The sequence below is a fragment of the Neovison vison genome, chromosome 7, assembly GCF_020171115.1.
Source record: "Neovison vison isolate M4711 chromosome 7, ASM_NN_V1, whole genome shotgun sequence".
Taxonomy (NCBI): domain Eukaryota; kingdom Metazoa; phylum Chordata; class Mammalia; order Carnivora; family Mustelidae; genus Neogale; species Neogale vison.
Genome location: NC_058097.1, coordinates 179208728 through 179228868, shown reverse-complemented (window position 1 = coordinate 179228868; position 20141 = coordinate 179208728). Strand labels below are relative to the sequence as shown.

Here is a 20141-nt window from a genome sequence, read left to right as displayed (position 1 = left end):
GTGGAGATGGGGCTGTGGGAGCCTCAGCGTCCCCTCAGCTCTGCCCTCACCTTTTGCGGGGCCTCGGTGGGGACACTTGATCTCCGTGGGGATCAGTTTTCATATCTGTACATGGAGGGATTCAAAGAGTTGAGAAACCCCTACGAAATGGGTGGCTATTATAGAATTCTTCCAAAGAGGCAGTGCTGGGCCAAGTGTCCATGTGGAAACACTGTTACCCTGTTGTTATCAGCATCGATTTATCCCTAGAAAGGGACAGGAGTGTTTCTGGATGGCGCTCGGTGGGGAGAAGCCAGATCTGGGAATTCTGCCGCGTCCTTGAGGCCCCAGCGCAGTGGTGTGTGCCACCGACGTTTCCCCTTGGGAGCCTGCTCCTTGGATTACCCCGTGATCAGCGGTTGGGACCTTGAGTATGTATTATTCAGGAGGCAACACACCCCCTTGCCAGCAGGTACTTCATCAGCTGGGATCAGGTGGGCGATGGAGCTCAGAAAATCCTCGTTTTGTATTCGGCTTGTTTCTGCCTGTGCCACTGGACCACAGTCCTCATCAGCCCCCAGGCCTATGGGCATGTCCCAGGGACGCCTCAAGGTGCTTGGACTATGGCTATGATTCTCTGTCTGCTCTGCACCTGGGCAGGGCACCATTGACAACAATCTCCCCAAAGCCTTACATTTAGCAAAGATCTTTTTCCTTGTTGTTGTTTTGTTTTTTGAAGTTTGTTTTGGGGAAGCTCCCTGGGGAGTCATTGACTAAACAGCTAGTTCTGTAGGGGGGCTGAACATTCAAGGATAGCCATGCTCCTGACCCTGTGACTCACCCAGCCCGTTCTGAAAAGCCATTGATTGGCTTTTCTCAACTGCTCAAGAGTATGACCAGTCAGCCTTTTGTAAGACTCTCAGCCAGAGCCCACCTGCTGAAAGGGGAGGGAAGGAGGCAGATACCCCGCAGATCCCTAAATGTGAAAAGGCTGAATTTGCACCTGCCCAGACAAAAGAGGGCTACTTGTTTCTGGGAAGGAATGGAGCTAAACTGGAGAGGATTCTACAACCTGCCCTCCCTGCTATCAGAAATCTGTTCATGGGGTGAGCCTGTGTGGCTCAGTGGGTTAAGGCCTCTGTCTTGTCTCAGGTCATGATCCCAGGGTCCTGGGTTGGAGCCTCGTGTCAGGCTCTCTGCTCCTCGGAGAGCCTGCTTCCTCCCCTCTCTCTGCCTGCCTTTCTGCCTACTTGTGATCTCTATCTGTCAAATAAATAAAATCTTAAATTTAAAAAAAGAAAGAAAGAAATCTGTTCACCTTCTAGAAGTTTCTGTGGTAGTTCTTCTCCGTTCCCCAGACTAGTTATAGAAGTTTCGGGGTTGCAGGTGCTTTTTAAATTCCCATTTGACACGTGATACTGAAGCCCTGAGAGGCTAAGTAACTTGCCAGAGCGACATGAGATTATTCTCCATCTTTGGTTGGGTCATTAACTCCACCTCTGTAAACCCCTGGCAGCTGTATTTTTCTCATCTGTGAAACAGGCATGATAGTTCTTCCCTGTGCCTCTCCCTCACTGTGAGGATTAAATGGAAAAAATCAATGATAAAGCGGGTCAGACATTGGTGTTATTCCTTATTCAAATGAGCTGTAGAGAAGGCGTGTGAGGGATCATCTAATAATGATCGATCCCAGCCGAAATGGGTGATCTAGACTGACCGGCCGATGTGGCGATCCGTAGGTATGCCGTGGGACTTCATCTTAAACCTTGAGACTTTTATAAGTCAGAGAACTCACTCATATGGAATTTAAGAAACAAAACAGGATCATAGGGGAAGGGAGGGAAAAATAAAATAAGACGAAATTAGAAAGAGAGAGAGACAAACCCTAAGAGACTCTCAACTATAAGGGAACATACGGGGCTCCTGGCGGGGGCCGTGGGGGGGAGACGGGGTAACGGGTGTTGGGCATTAAGGAGGGCACGTGATGTAATGAGCACTGGGTGTTCTATACAAAGGATGAATCACCAAATTACCCCTGAAACTAATAATACACTCTATGTTAATTAATTGAATTAGAATAAAATTTTTGAAAAGAACAACAACAACAAAAATGCCTTGAGATTTCTCCTGGGCAAAACGGGTTGGGGCTTCTGAGGGGAGCTCTGAGACAGTGGGGTTTTGGGGTCGTTAGAGCAGTCTGCCTGCAGGCCTTGAAGGATACCGGGGTGCTGCCTCTGTGCAGGTGTCACCCCATGAGGGAGTCTGGGCTGGCCAGGGAAGGCGAGGCAGCGCGGCCCACGATTGGCGGGATATGCTGTGGAGGGATTTGGCGGCTTCACAGGACTGGTAACCCTCAGGCAGAGAACCTCTCCTCTGAGGGCCATGCATCAGGGCCCGTCTTAGGCTGGAAGATGGGATGGCCTCCTAGGTTTTGTGGCAGGGTGTCCTGGCATTAGAAGGTATGAGCTTGGCTGAGCATTTCTCTTTTTTGAAAAGAAAGAAAAAGAATAACTGTCAAAGCACTTCGCTGAAGGCAGTTCGGGGGCTTTCTCATGAACAGTGATCGGAGGTTGGATCTGATGATGGTGTCCAGTATTTTCGCCACTCGCCTCATGGGACGAAGTTTACATTTCAGTTAATGTTCAGTTAAGACAGGCACATACACCACATAGCAAGTGCCCCTAGCCAGAATGGGACCAGTGACCCTGACGTTGGACTGCATGGGTATAACATCTTCATCATTAACAGAAAATTCTCGCCATTAGCCGACCTTCTGGGTCTATGAGGGCGAGCCTGCTCCTTCCGAGGCTGGCTTCTGTGTTCACTTCTCGTCCAAAAACACTTCTTCATCTTTTGGAGTCCCAGAGGGGCTCCTGGAGACTTAGCTCCTCGGAGCTGCTTTTTGGTAAGAACCAATTCTCAAAGCCTCATTCATGCTTCTTCTCATGCTACAGAACCAGGTCTCTCAGAGACACACGCGGCTGTCGGGTTCATTTTTCTTTTCATTTCTCCCTCCAGTGGGAGGAACTACGGGGTGTCCGTTCATTCTGGAGCAGTTGCCCTCGTGTGTTCATGACAGCCTCAGCTGATTCAAGTCAGGATTCAGAGGTCAGTCCTAAGACCCGCCTTCTAGAAAACCACCCCATGAGGCCAGCTGCGCTTCACGCTAACCATTGAGGCTCCTGAATAGCAGAACTATCTGTGAGGAATAACAGAACTATCTTGTGTATTTAGAATTTTTAAATGTCTTAAACGGGTTTGTGTTTAAGCCACTCGGCTACTGAGAAGAGAGTAGCCTCCCGTGAGTGGCCTGTGTCTGTGTGAGCTGTGCTGTGGTCCGCATTCAGAGCCGTCCCAGAAACCTTGGGCTGCACGTGGGGCACATTCGGGCTCATTCTTGCTGCTGCACAGCCCCAGCATTCCCCAAAACAGAGAGCTCGCCAGCCTGAGGCTTCAGGATTCATTTTCCTTTTGGATAGCCCGTGGCTCCTCCCCACTGGAGTGAATGAGTGAGTGTGTGTGTGTGTCTGTGTGTGCGCACGCGTGCATGTGTGTGTGAGAGAGAGAGTGAGTGAGTTGTGGTAAGACACTGAGAAAATAGACTTCATGAAACATTTTTCACTTGGGAAAGTAAAAGAAAAAAGAATTATTGGCCATTTTGCCTCGAGTGTTTGGAACCTGACACCAGCCCGGTTTTCCAGCGTTGAACCTCCAAACGTCACCCAGTACAGGTTGCCGACACTGTGTCGCATTACCGTCTTGATTCTCCCCCCACTCAGCCTCCTTTTCCCAAACAAACCCCTTACATCTCGAAGGTCAGAACCCCGGACAACTTTTTACGCAGCCACCATATGGTGTTTGCTTTAGCATAGATCCACAAATGATGTGTTATTACAGTGGAGGTGCAGAAAATTATATGACAAAACCGGGTTTGTTTCCCTGCTAAAAACCCAAGGCTGAAATACTGCAGTCTTCCTTCAAGCCTGACTCAGAAGACGAAAGGGAGCCTTTCCCAGAATTAGGGGCATTCACCAGGGACCAGGGGGAAAAACATAACATTGTGCTGGTCTCTCGTGGCTGGGCTAGTAGTTTATTTTCTGTCTGTATTTTATGAAACTCCTGTGTTCTATTTGTCTCTCATGTGATTTATTTCCACCTCTCGATGCCCCCTGCCCCCCAGGAGATTGTAACCTGGCTATAGCATAGGTGGGTATAAGATTATAAGCTGATGGTGGCATGGGCATCATTGCTGCGACTCATGGGTTGGATTTCACAAAGGACCAGGAGTGGGAATGAGTGTTGGGTAGGTGCCAGGGTGTTTGGCAAGGACTTAGTGCCCACCCAGCGGATTATACCGTTTTAAGCTGAATGCCGATGTCCTGAGGATTGGATTGATCTTAAAGGAAATGGTCAGGAGTTGGGTTTCATTTACCAAGGCACTGGAATGTCCTTGAGGCCAGAATGTGGGATCACAGTATTTCCCCCCTCATTTTGTCTTCTGAGACAAGACTGGTGGACAAGCAAAAGAATTGATCTAATTTCTGCCTCATTCTCCTTACCTTTATAAAGGTGACTTGCAACCACACAGGAGCTTAGAAGGACCCTGAATCCTGACTACCTGTCCCTTTGGTCTGAGGACACCATACCCTAGGCTTTCCGGAACATTCTGCCATGTGCATCTGCCCCTCTTATTTCTCAGCATGAAGGAGGGGAAGGTGAGAAAGTGACATGTCTGTTTAATGGTGGGCCAAAGTGGGGCCCAGTCAAGACCATTTCTCCTGGCCCTCAGGTCAGAGGTCAAGTTTGAGTAAAGGACACATGATGGAAGTCGTTTGAGAGCTTAGAGTGAGGTGTTGAACTCAACTTACGCAAATCCCTGGCTCTCATCTGTAAAAGGGTTAATTTTACTTGCCCCATTTGCCTGAAAATGGATGATACAATACCTGTGGAAGTACCTTGCCCAAAATATGTCTTTTTATCTGCGCTGTCCGGAATGGTAGCCACTAACCACATGGGGTGATTTAAATTAATTGAAACTAAATGAAAGTAAAAAATTAGTTCCTGATATTCGCTGGCCTTACTTTAAGTGCCCAGTAGCCACACACATAGCTGGTGGCCACCATATTCCCCAGCACCATTGTATACCAGCATGAGCAAGCAGGTGCTAATAGAAGCCTCCCGTCCTTCTGGGGTCAGAAGAAATGTGGGCTGGGCACTTACAGTCCTGAGGGAAGTTTAGCATGGGGAAAGAGGATTCAATCCAGGCTCTCTCCGTCACCAGCCGTAGGACTAGGGAGGTGGCCTGCGTTTTCTGAGTAAGCATTTTCTCGTCTGTAACGCAGAAAACATAACAGAACCCTCCCTACACGGTGGCCATGATGGTTTCATGAAATTGTGTCTGCCAAGCAGTCAGCTTGGTACCTGGCACTTCCTAAGTTCTCATTTGACTTCTTGTTAGTTAAGTCCTGACGTGTTAAGCTGTGGGCCCTATCACTCCACCACTACACCATATGGGAAAATACTATCTACACGGTCTGCGCCTTCACGACCTACGTAAGGACGGACAGGTGAACTTCACCAAGGGGGTGTTGAAGGAGGGAATGTGGTCGTCTTAAGCCCAAGGAGGTGATGGCCAGACTGGGCAGCTTTGTTCCTAGTGCCCCAAATGCCAAAGAGGTAGCCTGTCTTTGGGAGAGTAAAGCAAGCGGTGAGCTTCCACTGGGTGAGGGAGGGAGGAGGGAGGAGGGGTACGGTGCCAGGCTAGAAGAAGCAGAGATAACCGCAGGCGTTTTGCTTCCTCTGGGGCTCCCCCAGAATCAGCCTGGCTATTTTAGTAAGCTGGGCTGGCTTCTCTGAGCTGGGCTGCCTCTGTGTACTAGGGCCTGGGCCGGGGCAGTGGCCGAATGGGCGGTGCTCCCTGTCCTGCTGAAGGAGGAGAGTGATGAACCCCAGGCCTCCACTGTCCCCTGGCCCAGGTGCCAGTGACGAGATGAGAGACGGGGGTGGGGGGGTGGGGGGGCGGGGAGTGATGCTCCCAGCCTAGAAGGGGCCGCTGTGCTTGGTTCCGCAGCGGGCAAGCCTGCTGTCATCCGGGAAGAATGCTGAGGAGATAACGGGCCAGTCTCCGCCAGTGTGGGGATGGGCATGAGCTGGGACGTGGGGGAGGGAGCTCAGGGGCAGGGCTAACAGGAGGCTTTTCCACTGAGGGCAGCTGTGGAAGCCCCTTTCCTCCTAGGGATGGAGGGACGGAGTCAGCCCTGAGCTGTTCATGGGTCAGGTGATGGCCACCTGGAACGAGGCAGCACAGGTCCCTGAGGGCTCCCTGGAGGCCACCTGGGCTCTTCTGGCCCAGCTGGTAGTTCCATTGGCCCCGGCACTACCTAAGGGAGGACTCTTATAGTCATAAGTTATACAAACCATATTTGAGTATAAGGTGGAAATACAAAACGAAAAGTATAATTGGAAGCAGGCAGAGCCCAGGGGCAGGAGAGCTGAGACTTGGGTTGTGCTGGGCCCAAGGTCCGGCAGGATGTACCATGTCCCCTTTTCTCCTTCCTGCTTTCCGCTCTCCTGTGAGCTTCTTTGTAAACAAGGGCACAGTTGGGGATTGGGGCTGGGGTGTGTGCCCTAAATGCACAGCTTGGGAGCCTTTCTAGATTCCCTTTCCACTTCCCTGGGAAAGGGTCAGTGGTCCCATGGGGGCGGGTCATGCTATCCAAACAGCCCCTCCCGCTGCGACTAAGGAACGGAGTCCAGCAGTGTCACTATGAGCTGCCTAGACAGACCAAAAGGAGGTGGGCAAATGGAAGGCACCTGGCCTCTGGCCCCCTGAGTGGCTCCAGTTATCCCTCCCCCAGGTGTGGAGCGTGGGACTCCAGCTTGGGGACGGGGCCGTATCAGGTGGCCTTCCTTTCAGTTCACCTCCGCGAGTGTCTGCAGCCAGGCTCGACTCCCCACGCTAGACCCCTGGAGCCTGAACTCGGAACCACCATGTGGGACCGTCAGTGTTGCTTCTCTCATGAGAGGTTCCCCTCCAGATGTGTGGTGAGCCCGGGGTGGGGAGGGGGCTCCTGGGGGAAGACGGGGCTCAGATCCCCCGTGCCCCACATGCCACACCCTGGGAGCACCGAGAATAAGAATGAGTGAGGGAAGTTTTCCTCCGCTGCCTTCTGAGTTCCTGGGAACACAGGCAGAACTGTAGAAATCAGGAGCCATTTCAGTGTGTTTGTATCTTCCAGACCACCGGGGTTTCAGTCTGCCGTAGATCCCCCTCCTCACGCTACAGATACCCTCGCCGCTTCCTTCCGTTGCTTCAAGGACGGCTGTGTCCTCAACTCCGCTGTCCCTTCTGAGGCAGACACCGACTGTCTGTGCTCTGCGTCATTCAGACGAACTTGGTCCCTTACTTGCATTGTGCTTGGTCCCAGGGGGGAAAAAAGTCAAGGAATCTTATAAGAATGCATCTAATAGGAGATACACCGAGTGAAGAATTCTCCGTTTACCCTTTCAGTAAGACTGTGTCTCTCTTGCGGCCCGGAGCACCCGACCCCTACTAGGCACGAGAGTGGAAGCCTGGTCAACCGTACCGAGGGGAAGGTGGCAGACAGGGTCTCCTCAACAGAGCCAGTCCCCCTCACGTCCCCCAGGGGCTTGGGGGGCGGCGTGGGGCATCCGTGCCAGCTTCCGGCCGTGCTTCATGCATCTCCCTTTCACCAAGGACTCTGCTTGGCACCTTTCCGCTCTCACACAGACAGAAACAGTGTGGGGCTGTCTGAGCAGGCACCTCGCCCTTCACCGAGGCATGAATCACTTGGGGCTGATGCGCTCCCACGCCCACTGGCAGCTTCACCCCCTCTATTTTGGTTTGGTTGTCATAGGGGAAGGGAGGAGCCAGTCTCCTTGCGTCTAAGAGGCCCCTCCCCGCTTCCCTCTGCCACGGCCAGGCCAGGCCGAGCCAGCCCTTGCTCCTCAGCCGGGGTGGAATGTTCATCTCCTAGCCCACCGGCTTCTACTTGTCCGATCTGCAGGCACCTGCCCTCCTTCCCTTCCTCTTTGGGGTAACGTCAGGGATTCGGATGGAGGGTAAGTGGAGAGATTAAGCACATGTACGTGGCTGTCAGACCAGTGTGGATCCAGCTCTGCCCCTAAGAAGCCTGGTGACCTTCCAAGTCACTTAGCCTCTCTGGACTCGACTTTCTCATCTCTAAAATGGGGCTGATGGTAGCCACCGCTCCCGAGGATGAAGTGAGCCGTAGTACAGTGAGTCTGTACAGAGCCCGACACGTGGCAGGATCCCAGCAAGGGTGGCCGCAGCGCTGGTAGGGAGGCCCCTGAGGTGCGGGTTGCAGAAGGAAGCTCGGGGCTGCCCTTGTCCCTCTCTGAAGGCGACTCTCAGTGATGGCTTCGGGGTTTGGGAGGAATCGACACAGGGACTGGAGGGAGGACATGTTCTGCCGTTACTGTCCCTTTCTACGTCCATCCCTCCTCTCCCAGGACTAAAGTTCATCCCCATGAGAGCAGAAAGCGGACCTTAAGGGTCATTCGAAGACTTGTTACAGTTGCCTAAAATCCTGCCATTTGATGTCTATGAAGCTGCAGGAAACCCATACTTCCTTGGACCGGGAAGGAAGGGATTCTGGGCACCCATCTGTCATGGCTTTCTTCAAGTATTTACCGATGTGTGTGGGGCATTTCCATGGGTGCTGGGAGTGGAGCCCTGCCCCTACGGAACTCACAGTCCAGGAGCGCTAGGACACTTGCAAGGCCTTTCAGGAGACCTGGAGAGACTTCTCTTACAGGGACACTTTCTGTGTCCCCTTATGGCCAGGAGAAGACAGTCAGGCTCCCTGCTCCCACATACCTCGGCGGCATTCCTGGCCGCACTTTCTCATGAACGTCTGCCCTCATGCCCCCTCTTCTTTCTGTTCCGGGGCAGCTCGCACTCATCTGCCTTTACTCATCACCCTTACCCCTGCCTCTCTCTGTCTGAGCTTCCCTGCTCTTCCAGGGTCAGCTTGAGTTGTCCCTGAATCCCCGGGAAGCCATCCTGGCCCCTGGGTGCCATCAGCGGCCACGAATAACCCTGGACATGGGTGAGGCCTTGTGTTAGTTGCCATGCTGCCGGCTCTGTGAGGGCAGGGCTGGGACCCAGGCTGCTTCTGCTCTGCCCCCAGTATGCAGTGACAGGGCTTATGAAAGAATTACCTGAGGGGGACAAAGCTCCAAGTTTGGTGCTCAGGTGGGCTCAGGCCCAAAAGGCCTTCCCTTCCTTAGGAGGTGGTGGCATGACCCACCCCGGTGGCCTGCCCTCTTGCCGATGTTCTGGACCTTAGCCTTAGCCCTGTGGTCTTGAAGGAGACTCCCAACGGGCTTCTGACTCCTTGAGAAGCTGCCTGGGGTTATTTGGGGCAATGACATTGTAACCTAGTTGCTTTTTTAGCATCTTATTTAAATTTTTACCTAACCATGGGTGGTTTGGCCGTAAAACCAGTAGTGCACCACTTTTGTGCAACTTTTTCAGTTACTCGTTGGTGCCTGTGTGATACCCGCCTTGACCATGGCTGACCTCAGGGCCAGACTGAGACCTGTCCCTCGCTGCCTCGGGGTGTCGCTGAGCCTCCGTGTGGGCCCCCACTCCAGTCCGAGGCCAGAGCTAGCACCACACAGGTCATCCCCAGCTGGGCACTGAGTCCGTGTTGCCGGTGTCTTCTACTTCTGTGACATCTCATGGTTTTTACAGTTTTAAGGAGTCATCATATCATGTCGACTTCAATGGATTTTGCTGACGTCTCCCCATGAACTAAATCACTTGTTTCACTTTCCTAAATAACCTTTCTTGAACACCCTGAGGGGAGGTGTTGTGTGCATTCAGGTTCCCTCTGAAGGAAGGGAGGTGATCCTCCTTTGAGTAAGGGCCGACCTGGCTTCTAGGCACATGGAATGGAAATGAAGCCATAATTAAAGGATGTGAAGGTGTTTCTTTTTTTTACAGGAGGGTTTCCGAGTCAGGTGTTGGGGAGGAGGGAGCAAGAAGTCTGGGGCCCCAGTCAGCCTTTCTGCCCTTCTGCTGCCATTTGTGTGGAAGGGCTGCTGGTGGTCACACGCTGCCAGGAACTGATGGCAAAGACCAATATGTACGTGACAGTCACTTGTCGCTGCAGCAGAAGGGAGGCCTTCCTCCTCTGCTGGGGGCTGTGGGTTTCTGTAGCTGCAGCATCAGAGGCTGGGATTCTTTCCCAGTTCACAGTGCGGTCCAGAAGAACGCAGTGGCTCCAGATACCCGGGGGGAAGGGGGTGGGCCGCCTTCGAGGGGAGCAGGTATGTCCTGGGATTTTTAGCGGTAGTTGGCTGCCAGATCTTAGCCAACGTCCAACAAATAAGGCCAAGTACAATTTGATTTTCAGAGAGAAATCTGCTTTGAGGAGCCTCTCTACCCCCTTAGAAGAAGTGCTCCATGAGGAGCCTGATTTCTGAGAACGATACGACACAGGGTAAAGAACATCAACTCTGAAGCCAGACGGCTTGTGTGTGAATGCCGGCTTGACCTAGGAGCTGTGGAAGCTAGGCCAGGTTATGTCACCTTTCTGTGGTCCAGTCTTCTCCTCTGTTGAGGACAGTGACATAGTGGCAAAGACTTGGAGGGACAGATTCTGTTCTAGGTACTTAGTACTTGTAATTCCCGTGCTCATCAGAACCACACCGTGAGGTGGGTTCTGTTATTATCTGGCTGTCACCACACTGGAGGTGCCCAATTCATCAGGAATGAAGCCGGTTAACAATTTATAATAGTGCCTGGGTCATAATGTGCTTTCAATAAATATCATTTCTTTTTAACCTCTGTTGGATGCTTCCATTCTGCCCCTCAACCTAATAGCCAGGGTTGGACTTGGTGTAGTTGACTTCAGAATCTTCATGGGCGATTTGGCTGACAAAAGGTTTTAAAGGTCAGGCTTCAGGAGGAGCTCTCTTCAATGAAATCTTCATTCTCTGAGGTGGAGATGCCTGTCCAGGTAGCTGGAAGTACCTAGGATGGCCAGGACCAGGCCTGGGTGTCACCCTCTATGGGTGGAATTGTCCCTCTCAGGGAGGGGGCAGGGACAACACCTTCATGCTCCCTAGAGCAGAGACTGGCTGTCAGGAGATGATTCTCTACCCTTATTTCCCTCTCCTCAGTTCCCCTCAAGCTTTGGGGTGGGGAGGGCTTCCCCTGACCCCTCGATCAAATTAGCTTTTCTTCTCTGAGTGCTCAATACCCTGTCATAGTATTCATTCATCCATTCATTCATTCATTCATTCACTCACTCATTCACTCATTCATTCGACAAATGTTTACCAAGTGCCTGGAATATGCCAGACATGGTCTTGGGTGGTTGAGGTATGTCAGAGAATAAAACCCACATCTCTGCCTTCATGCTCCTGTGGGGTTGTGGGGTGGGGGGGACTGGGACGATGACCAGCAGTGAGGACAGTAAGTGTATATAGTATGTGAGAGGATGGGAAGGGGGAAGGAGGGGAAGGAGGGGCAGGAGGGCGGGCGGTGGAGTTGAAATTTGAAATAGGATAGTTGGGTGGATTTTAATGACTGGAACACAGGCTGGAAGGAGGTGAGAGAACTTGCCATGTGGAAATCTGGGAGAAGACTATTCTGGGCAAAAGGGACAGCCTGCCCAGAGGCCTGAGGAGTTCCAGTGAGACACGGGGCACTAGGATCTGGGGTGCCCTGGGACCAGCCCCACAGGGCCCTATAGGCCATTCTCAGGACTCCACTCTGAGTGAGACGGGGAGCCCTTGGAGGGCTTCGAAAAGAGGGGCGAGGTGGTCTGAGGTATGTGCTGAAGCGGTGACTCCAACTGCTTTGTTGAGTCTGGGCTTGGGATGACCTTGTTAGAACTTTTTGGTCACTGTCTCTTTCCTCTGGGATTGTAAGTCTCATGTGGGGAGGGCTGTGGCCTTGTGTGCGGCTTTAACACCCGCAGCTGCCGGACGGTCATTCGTTCTTGGTGACTGTCTACCGGAAGACCTTCTGTCCCAGGTGTGATAGTAGCAGCGAGGCCTGGGCAGCACCCCGTGATCCACCTCAGGGACCGGCCTTTCCCTCACTGTCCGCGGGTTGGCTCTGGATTCTGCCAGTGGCGGCCCAGATGTGGCTCAGCACTCAGGGGAGAAGAAGCCATCCGCCAGAAGGCTTCTGTTTGTCCTCACTGAAGGCTCTGCACTGGGTCAAGGAGCCCAGGGCGTGTGGAAGCGTGTGAGGCGCCCCAGGGAGGAGCCAGGGCTGAGGTCTGAAGACAGCCCTCCTGCGCCTAACCCCCAGGTCGGCTCCTGCTCACCCTTTGGGTCAGAGGAGGAGAACAAACAAACCAGAGGCGGGCAGTGTGGCTACAGACAACTCGGGGTCTCAGGCACGGCCAGTCCCAGCTAGTGCCTCCCGTGTCTCAACACCTCGGAAGAGCCTTCTGAGTCTGCTGCTCACAGTGGAGCCCAGGGTAACTGAGGGTCAAGGCCTCGGGTCTGCCCAACCGAGCATTGCCAGGGCAGACCCGAGCAATGCCAGTGGCAGCTTTGCGGTCTGCTTCCCTGGACAGACCCCCCCCAGACGGGTTCCCACTCCTGGGTGGTTTCTTCAGGCAGTGATTTCCGAATGGGGGAGGAAAAAAAGACTCAGCGGCCCCCCTGCCTACTGGTATGGTTTCGTGGGGGAGGTGGCTGCTGGGAGGCAGGGCCATGAACAGTTCCCTTCTGGAGAGGAAACTGGACCCGGCATGAGTAGCTTCCAACCGCGAGAGTTTCAGCCTAGTGGTGTGTGTGCTCGAGATGACACGTGTGTCAGTCACAGGGCTGTTCACAGTCAGCTAATCGATCAATAGCTCATGTTCACTGAACACTTGTGTCCCCGATCTGCCCAGAGCCTTATGTGTGTTGCTTCATTTAGCACTGACAGCAGTCTTACAGGTGGGTGCTAGTACACCCATTTTACAGATGAGGAAATCGAGGTCCAAAGCATTTAAACAGTGTGCCCAAGTTCCCCCAGCCAACGAGGCCAGGTGGGTGTGGAGGGGGCTATGAGTGACTCTTTACAACCACCCGGCCGGACTGACTCTCAGCCCCGCTGCCGCCCTCTGTGCGGAGGGCAACTGAAATGGGGTGATCTCCATGGATGGCTTAGGCGGGCGCAGAGCAAGGGCTCACTCAGTTATAACGAAGGCCCCTGGATATGCCATTTTGCATTTTGTGCTGGGGGCCCAGCTGTGGATTATTCTAGTCCCATGCCAAAAATGTGCAGGGTTTTCAGTCCCTTTGTGTTGCGGGTGAAACTGCTGTTTATCTACTTTTCCCACAGCCAGCCCGGGCCTGCTTCCCTTTTTTCACTTTGAGCTTTCAAAGGTCAGGGGAGTCCTGATAGATTGTCTTCTTATCTCCTAAGTATTTTAGAGTTGTTTATCCATTTAACGACTGGAAGTGATTTAAAGAGGGGGGAGAACCCCGCAATACTCCTTTGGGTCAGCAGTGAATCTCCTTAGGTCAGCATCCCAGTTCCCCAGGCAGGCCAGGTTTTACCAGGAAAGAAGCTGATCACGTTTCTCTGTAGGTCCAGATCTAGTGCAGGGCCTGGCATGGGGCTGGTGCAGAAACAGAAGTGGCTTGAGAATTACACGCGTTGTTAGGCTCAGGAGCCGATGTTTCAAAATCCATCCTTTCTGAAGACACATCCACTCATGTCCTAGGGTACAGAAGGATCAGAAGGGGGTTTCCAGGATGATTTTTTTTTATAAGGCAGTGCCATGCCCTCTGCTGAGTCACCGGTTGATACCTGGGACTGGGGTGTGTCCGTGCAGAGCAACCCGCTCTGGATGTCTCAGGGCTCCATTCTGGTCTGACTCTCTGCTTGACCTTACGGCTGTCCATGGAGGGACTTTGAATATTCACCTTCCAAACACTGAGTCTGTGTCCTGTGCATTTCATCAATGATCTTACTGTGTCCTCCTAGAAGCCTCACAAGAGACCCAGTATTGTTCCCATTTTCACAGATAGATAGTAACAATCTGGAAAATGGAGATAAGAAGAGTGTCTGTCTCCCGGCACTATTTTTGAGGATTAAATTAGATACCAAACGGGAAGTACTTAGCAAGAGTGCTAGACGCAGTGAGTGCCAGTAGATGTTAGTGATTACTTTCTGGGGGGGCGGGGAGGATTGTGAGTGAGGAAAGTGGAGTTAAGAAGGGCGAGGTGACTTACCCCAGAGCAGGAGGCTAGTCCTGGCAGAAGCAGACCTCTCTTACCACAGGCTCCCCGTCTGCAGCTCCTGGCTCTTCTTGTCCTGTGTATGATGATCGACTCCTCCAAAGGGACCCCTGTGCCGGTGCCCTACCTCCAGTCTACTTCCCCATCAGGCTCTGTGACAGGTTACCTGTGAGCTGGGCAGGCAGGGGAGATGAGGAGGGGTGTAGCAGGGAGGGAGCAGGGGAGAGAGGAAAGATGCCCTCGTCCGGGAGAACCCTTGGTTCTGCTGGGGTCAGGCCCTCGTGGAGGCCCTGTAAGTGACCCACCGGCCTCCACTTAGCAGCAGTGACCACTTTCTGGGCTGTAGTTCCCCCTTCTGGAAAATGAAGGCTGTGGTTGTGCCCATCCTGTAGGGACTTTGGTGGAGATTAAGTTAGGTGCTGCACGGGGAACCACTAGCTCGGGGCAGAAGTAGGGCTCCACGGCCTGCAGTGACAAGCTAGATCTGTCACACAGTCCTGTGACAGAGACAACCGTACTGGTCCCTCTTCCCACAAGTCCATAGGCTCTCCCCGCAGGATGCTGTGCTGGTCCTTCCCGGGGCTGGTGTGTGTGTGTGGGGGGGTGAACGCAGTCACAACCGCAGAGAGCTATTTTATGGGATTCCTTCCCTCCCCCAGCCCCCCCAAAATAGGAACCACAGCTGGCCCCGCAGGAGCTGTCACACTCCCCTGTGGCGTGGTACAGCAGCGGCACCTGTCCCATCTCGACTGCCCACGTGTCCCATGCTGTGCCCGAGCCCCTGAGGGACCATAGGGCGTGGCGAGGTCTGACTCACGGGTGACGACAGAGGCACTTTACAGACCTGCGCCTGAACGAATCTCGGTTTCACTTATAAAAGGCAAAGCCCACTCTTTCCACAGTCATAAGGCAGCCTCAGAGGTGGGGGTTTCCAGGAGCACAGTTAAGGTCAAGAGTGACGCTGCCCAGAGACTCCCGATGCGGGGCCCCAAGCAGTATTCTCTGCTTTTTGATTCACTTGGTTTGTTAAGGCAGATGAGAGGCTGGGAGGCAAGATCGCCCTTGTGGAGACTTCACAAGACTCCTCGAAGGGCTTAGCTTCTCCTAGCGGCTTGTTGGGGGCTGTGACCTGTTTCTGACAGAAACTCAGCCTGGATCCTAACAGCTTGGTGCCTTTCACAGATGAGGAAGGGGGACGAGTGTTTACGTATTAGAAGCAAATGCAGCCTCAGTTCCAGTTTATCTAGAGAATACAAGACGGACAGGGTCTCTTAAAAATAATAATACATGCGCAGTGTTGGAATTCTGGGTGTAGGAGCTACAAGACAGTCCTGCCGGGCCCTTTTCCTGGCTCCAACCTGGACTCCCAGATCGGTGCCCGTGTGTGTGGTTCATGGTGTCCTTCCAGTAGCTTCCACTCTGTCACTTCCTCACTCCTTCTGTGACACGTGGACAGTGGGGCTGTCATCCAGCTGGAACATGAAGGAGGAACCCTTGGTCTATCCCTGGGGCAAACACTGCCTCCTCTCCCGACCCCCTTCCCCAGAAGCGCAGGCAAGAATGTTTGATTACATTTTCCATTTTGCCTCTGTAAGGCCGTAGAAGAGAGGTATGAGGGGCGCCTGGGTGGCTCAGTGGGTTAAAGCCGCTGCCTTCAGCTCAGGTCATGATCCCGGGGTCCTGGGATCGAGCCCCACATCAGGTTCTCTGCTCAGGAGGGAGCCTGCGTTCCCCCTCTGTCTGTCTCTGCCTGCCTCTCTGCCCACTTGTGATCTGTCAAATAAATAAATAAAAATCTTAAAAAAAAAAAAAAAAGAGGTATGAGTCCACTGAACCCTCACAACACCCCACGAAGGACGTTACTAACTGTTATTTCCACTGTACAGATGAGGAGACGGAGCGGTTAGTTTGCCCAAAGTCCCACAGTAACTGGGAGAGCTGAGACTAGAACTCAGACCACCTGGGTCTCACACCCTTTGACCCATTGTCAAAGGGTGACCCCTAAGGCCACTCTTCCAGAAAAAAAGGCAACTGCCTCTTCCCTCTGTCTCTGTGTCTGTCTCTGTCTCTCTCGCCACTCATACCCTGTGAACTTGGTCTTTGTGAAGATTTCAGCCCAGGCGCTCAAGGGCAGGATGTTTCAGTGGATTGGGCGCAGGGACAGAGTGACCTGAACATCTATGGCGTATTAGTTTATTATTAGTATTAGTGCTGACTGGGGGGGTGCTGGGGGACCCTTCTTCAGGGGCATGGGTGCCAGTGGACGGAGTGAAGCCCAGTGCTTGGGAACCCACGTGCTTCGGCCAGGGGGATCCTTAGAGATTCCCTGGAATCCTGGCTTACCCCCTTGGAGCTCTTCCTGTTTCCCCACTGGCAAATGGCGTGGTGCTTCAAATGGAAGTTTCCGGCACCAGGAAGGAGGGCATTCTTTGAGAGCTCTCTTGCCTCCAGCTTTCGGTGGGCAGGGTTGTGGGGTGGGCGTGGCAGGCGCGCACACACACACACATACACACACACACACACACACACACACAAACACACGCAACCTTTTCTTCTCCCCTGTTCTCAGAAGCCCAGGAAAAAATAGACTGTGATGAGTAGCCACTGAGGTTATGATGATTTTCATATGAATTGTCAAATCTTCTGTGTCCATTAAACTATTTTGTGGTGAGGAAATTATGTAACTGAAATAAGAAACTCCACCTAACTATTAAGTGATAATTCAGTCCCCAGGCTCTTGGATCTTTATCCAATATTAAAAAAAAAAAAAAAAAAAAAAAAAAAGCCTACTTGCTTCTCTGGGAAAATGGTCCATTCAGACTAGAACATCTTCCCGCCCTTTGTCTGGCGGTGGGTCTCTGGTGGATCTTTGCCAAGAGAGTGGGGAGATGGTGGGGGAGGGGGCCTAGGGCAGGGAGAGAGTGACAACTGCCGTTGGCCCCCAAATATCCGTTCTTTCCATGGACTCTTGTCAGACTTACCTCGAACGACAGTATAGGTCTGAGTTACAGGAAAAATCCTGTCTTGCAGTTTGTTTGGGTAGTTGTTCTTTGCTGGCAAAAAGCCCAGAGTGGGGGTGGGTGGGATAGGAAAGATGGAGGAGCCTGAGCTGATTTCTCGGTTGGCTCAGCCTCAGGGTAAACTGCTTTCCCTGCTTCTGAACAGCTCTGTAGGTGGGAACCAAATCCAGGAGCTAGATAAAAGGCAAGGCAGTGACTCCCCCCACCCCAACCCTTTATCTGATTGTACTCATTTCATGGAAATTTACTGAGCACCGGGAACAGGGGATGAAGAGGCCAGACGTGGCCCTGGCCCTCGTGGAGCTTCCAGTCAGCTGAGAAAACAGATGCCACTGATCAGCAACAGGGCACGATGAGTCACGAGGGTACGATAAGCCAAGTCACTTAGCTTAGCTTCCAGGCTGGGCTTTGTCATTTATAAAGTAGAGCTCACCCCAAACCCACACAGGCTGTTACAAAGGCTTAATGGGATTGTATATGTTAAGTAATCACCATATGGTAGGTCCTGGATTAATATTTATGCAAATCATGGATTCATATAAATTTGGTCATAGGGTTGCTCTTCATCCAAGAAATATTTATTGAGCACCTACTATATCCTGGGCATTATGCTTGATGATAAGAATATAGCAATGACTTAAACAAACAAAAGCCCTGCCTCACGGGGATTGGATTATATTCATGAAGAAAATAATTTAGCAGAATGCATAATCTATTTGATGGTGTGCCACATGGTAGAGAAAAATATTGCAGGGCATGTGAATAAGGAGAGCCGGAGGTGGGCGGATACAAGTCAGGGGAAACCTCACTGAAAGAGTTATATTTGTGAAAAGCCCTAAAAGAGGTGAGGGAGGGAGCCAGCCATGCAGATACCTGGGGAAAGAAGGATTTCAGGAAAAGGAGCAGCATGTTCAAAGGCCCTGTGGCTGCATCATGTCTGTCTTGTTAGAACAGCAAAGGGGCCAGTGTGGTGTGGCCAGAGAGGTAGGTGTATGGTGAGACAATCTAGGGCTCTGAAACCAATTTAAAGACCTACTCAGAGTATAGTGCTGGGCAGAAGGAGGGCACACGGGGGTGAGCCTTAGGAGGGCTTCGATAGAGAAGTGGCATGAACGGACTTGGCTTCTTGGTCTTAACAGGGTCCTTCTATGTATATTCCATTGGAAATGGAATATAGAAAGAGAGGCAGGGAGATCATCTAGGCCACTGCAGAAAGCCACATGAGCAACAACGATCTCATGGACCAGGTAGTGCCAGGAAAGACTGGATGATGGAAACTGATGTCCTCAGGAAAGACAGCACATTTCTGGGTAGAGGTGATCTGCTCTGTCCCACCTTGACCTTCCTTCTCAGATGCCAGAGGAAATTGATGGCACCTGACCCTGGGGTGCCCTGGCTCTCTGCGAGTCCCCCCTTGAGGAAACGAGAGTGTCTGAAAAAGTCAAGGCCAGACTTTTTCTCTCCAAATGAGATGAGAGCTACAGAAATACAAGTGGGCTGGACTTGGCCTATCCTTGGAAGGGAGTGTTTCCAGGATTTCTTTCCCTTGGCTGAGACTTTGTTTTCACTGGGGCTTCTTGGTGCCTTCACAGCTGTTTATACCTCTGTGGCCCTTTTCCTATAAGTAGCTGTGATTTAAGGAAGGAGCTGGAGATCCCAATTACCTTTCGGAGGGTGTCCTCGCTTCTCAGCTGTGCAGCCTGGGGCTCTTCTTGAGTGAGTCCCCCATTTACACCAGTCTGACTTGGGCAAGTTCAGATTTATACAAATAATAATTCAGAAAGGGAGAGTATCCTTTACAAAGACCATCTTGTGGTGATCAAAAGAACCATAAATAATCCGGCAAAGGAACTTATAGAGATAACAGAAAAACAATGTAAAATCAGCACATCCAGCAATGGCATGGGGTCCAGTCATGGTGATAGTTATAAAAACTACCAACATTGTTTATTCTGTATCCATCGGCACACTTAATTTCCCTAACAACCCACCGAGGTGTTGCCGCGGACTCCTACAAATGGGAGCACACGGGCACAATGATTCAGAGGTAGGTGATCTGTCCCCAAAGCCCCTGCCCTTGGCCATGACTCTAAATAGCTTGCTTCCCTTGTACAATTTAAATATTAAGTCTTTATGTTTACACTCAACTTGCTCATAAACTTGAGGATCACAGATAATAGCTGCCAAAACATTTCCATGGAACTGAGAGTCCAAATCCCTGAGGGTTCCCAGATGGCCCTGGCTGGCCCAAGCCACTGAGGCTGTCTAGAATGATTAGGGCAGAGGAAGGTGCTAATCCATCAAGGGGAGGCGCTTTGCAGCTGATGTGAATTCGTTTATCTCCCCCTCCTCGCTCTTTGTCTGTTTATTCCCCCTCCTCCCTCCTGGGCCCTGCCGACAAGCCTGATGTATGGGCATCTCAATCACTTCTGCTTCCCCTGGAGATCAAGGCCGGGCCTTGGGCCCTGAGGCCTCCCTGAGTAAATCAGTAAATGGGGGCAGGGGTACAGGGATGGGATCAAAAGAGAATGGGGTCCCCTCTGCTTCTAACTACCTAGAATCTGCTGCATATCCTGAAGTGGGGGAGGGGATCACCTCCCCCCTCTCCCTGCCCCTCTCCCAACACACACACCATGACCTTGCAAGAAGCTGCCTTCTGGGAAATCTGGAGAGGCAGGGTCCTTCTCCAGCCCTGCACATCAGCTTCTCTGAAAGCCCTCGGATGAACCAGTCCAAATCAGGAAGCATTTTTTTTTTCTTGAAAAGTACACGAAACTGTATCCTATGTGTTCCGCCCTTCACGCAAGGCCAGAGGTGGAAGACAAGTGTGAACTCTCTAAACTTCCGTAAGAGAAAAGGAAGACCGTTTCCATACCTTCTCAGCCATTTCAAAACACATTT

General features: G+C 52.1%; 1 protein-coding gene across 3 annotated transcripts in view; it reads left to right on the top strand.

The window, feature by feature from the left end:
• Positions 1–20141, top strand: part of ABTB2 (ankyrin repeat and BTB domain containing 2) — a 170987-nt gene that overhangs the window by 82094 nt on the left and 68752 nt on the right. Inside the window, exon 1 of one of the 3 annotated variants that reach the window (XM_044259057.1) lies at positions 8023–8061. The exons of the other annotated variants lie outside the window; for them this stretch is intronic. Within the exon in view, the coding sequence (XP_044114992.1) occupies positions 8055–8061 (7 nt within the window). The 5' untranslated portion in view covers positions 8023–8054. Of the gene's footprint in view, positions 1–8022; positions 8062–20141 lie in introns of those variants that run through there. 3 annotated transcript variants of the gene reach the window in all.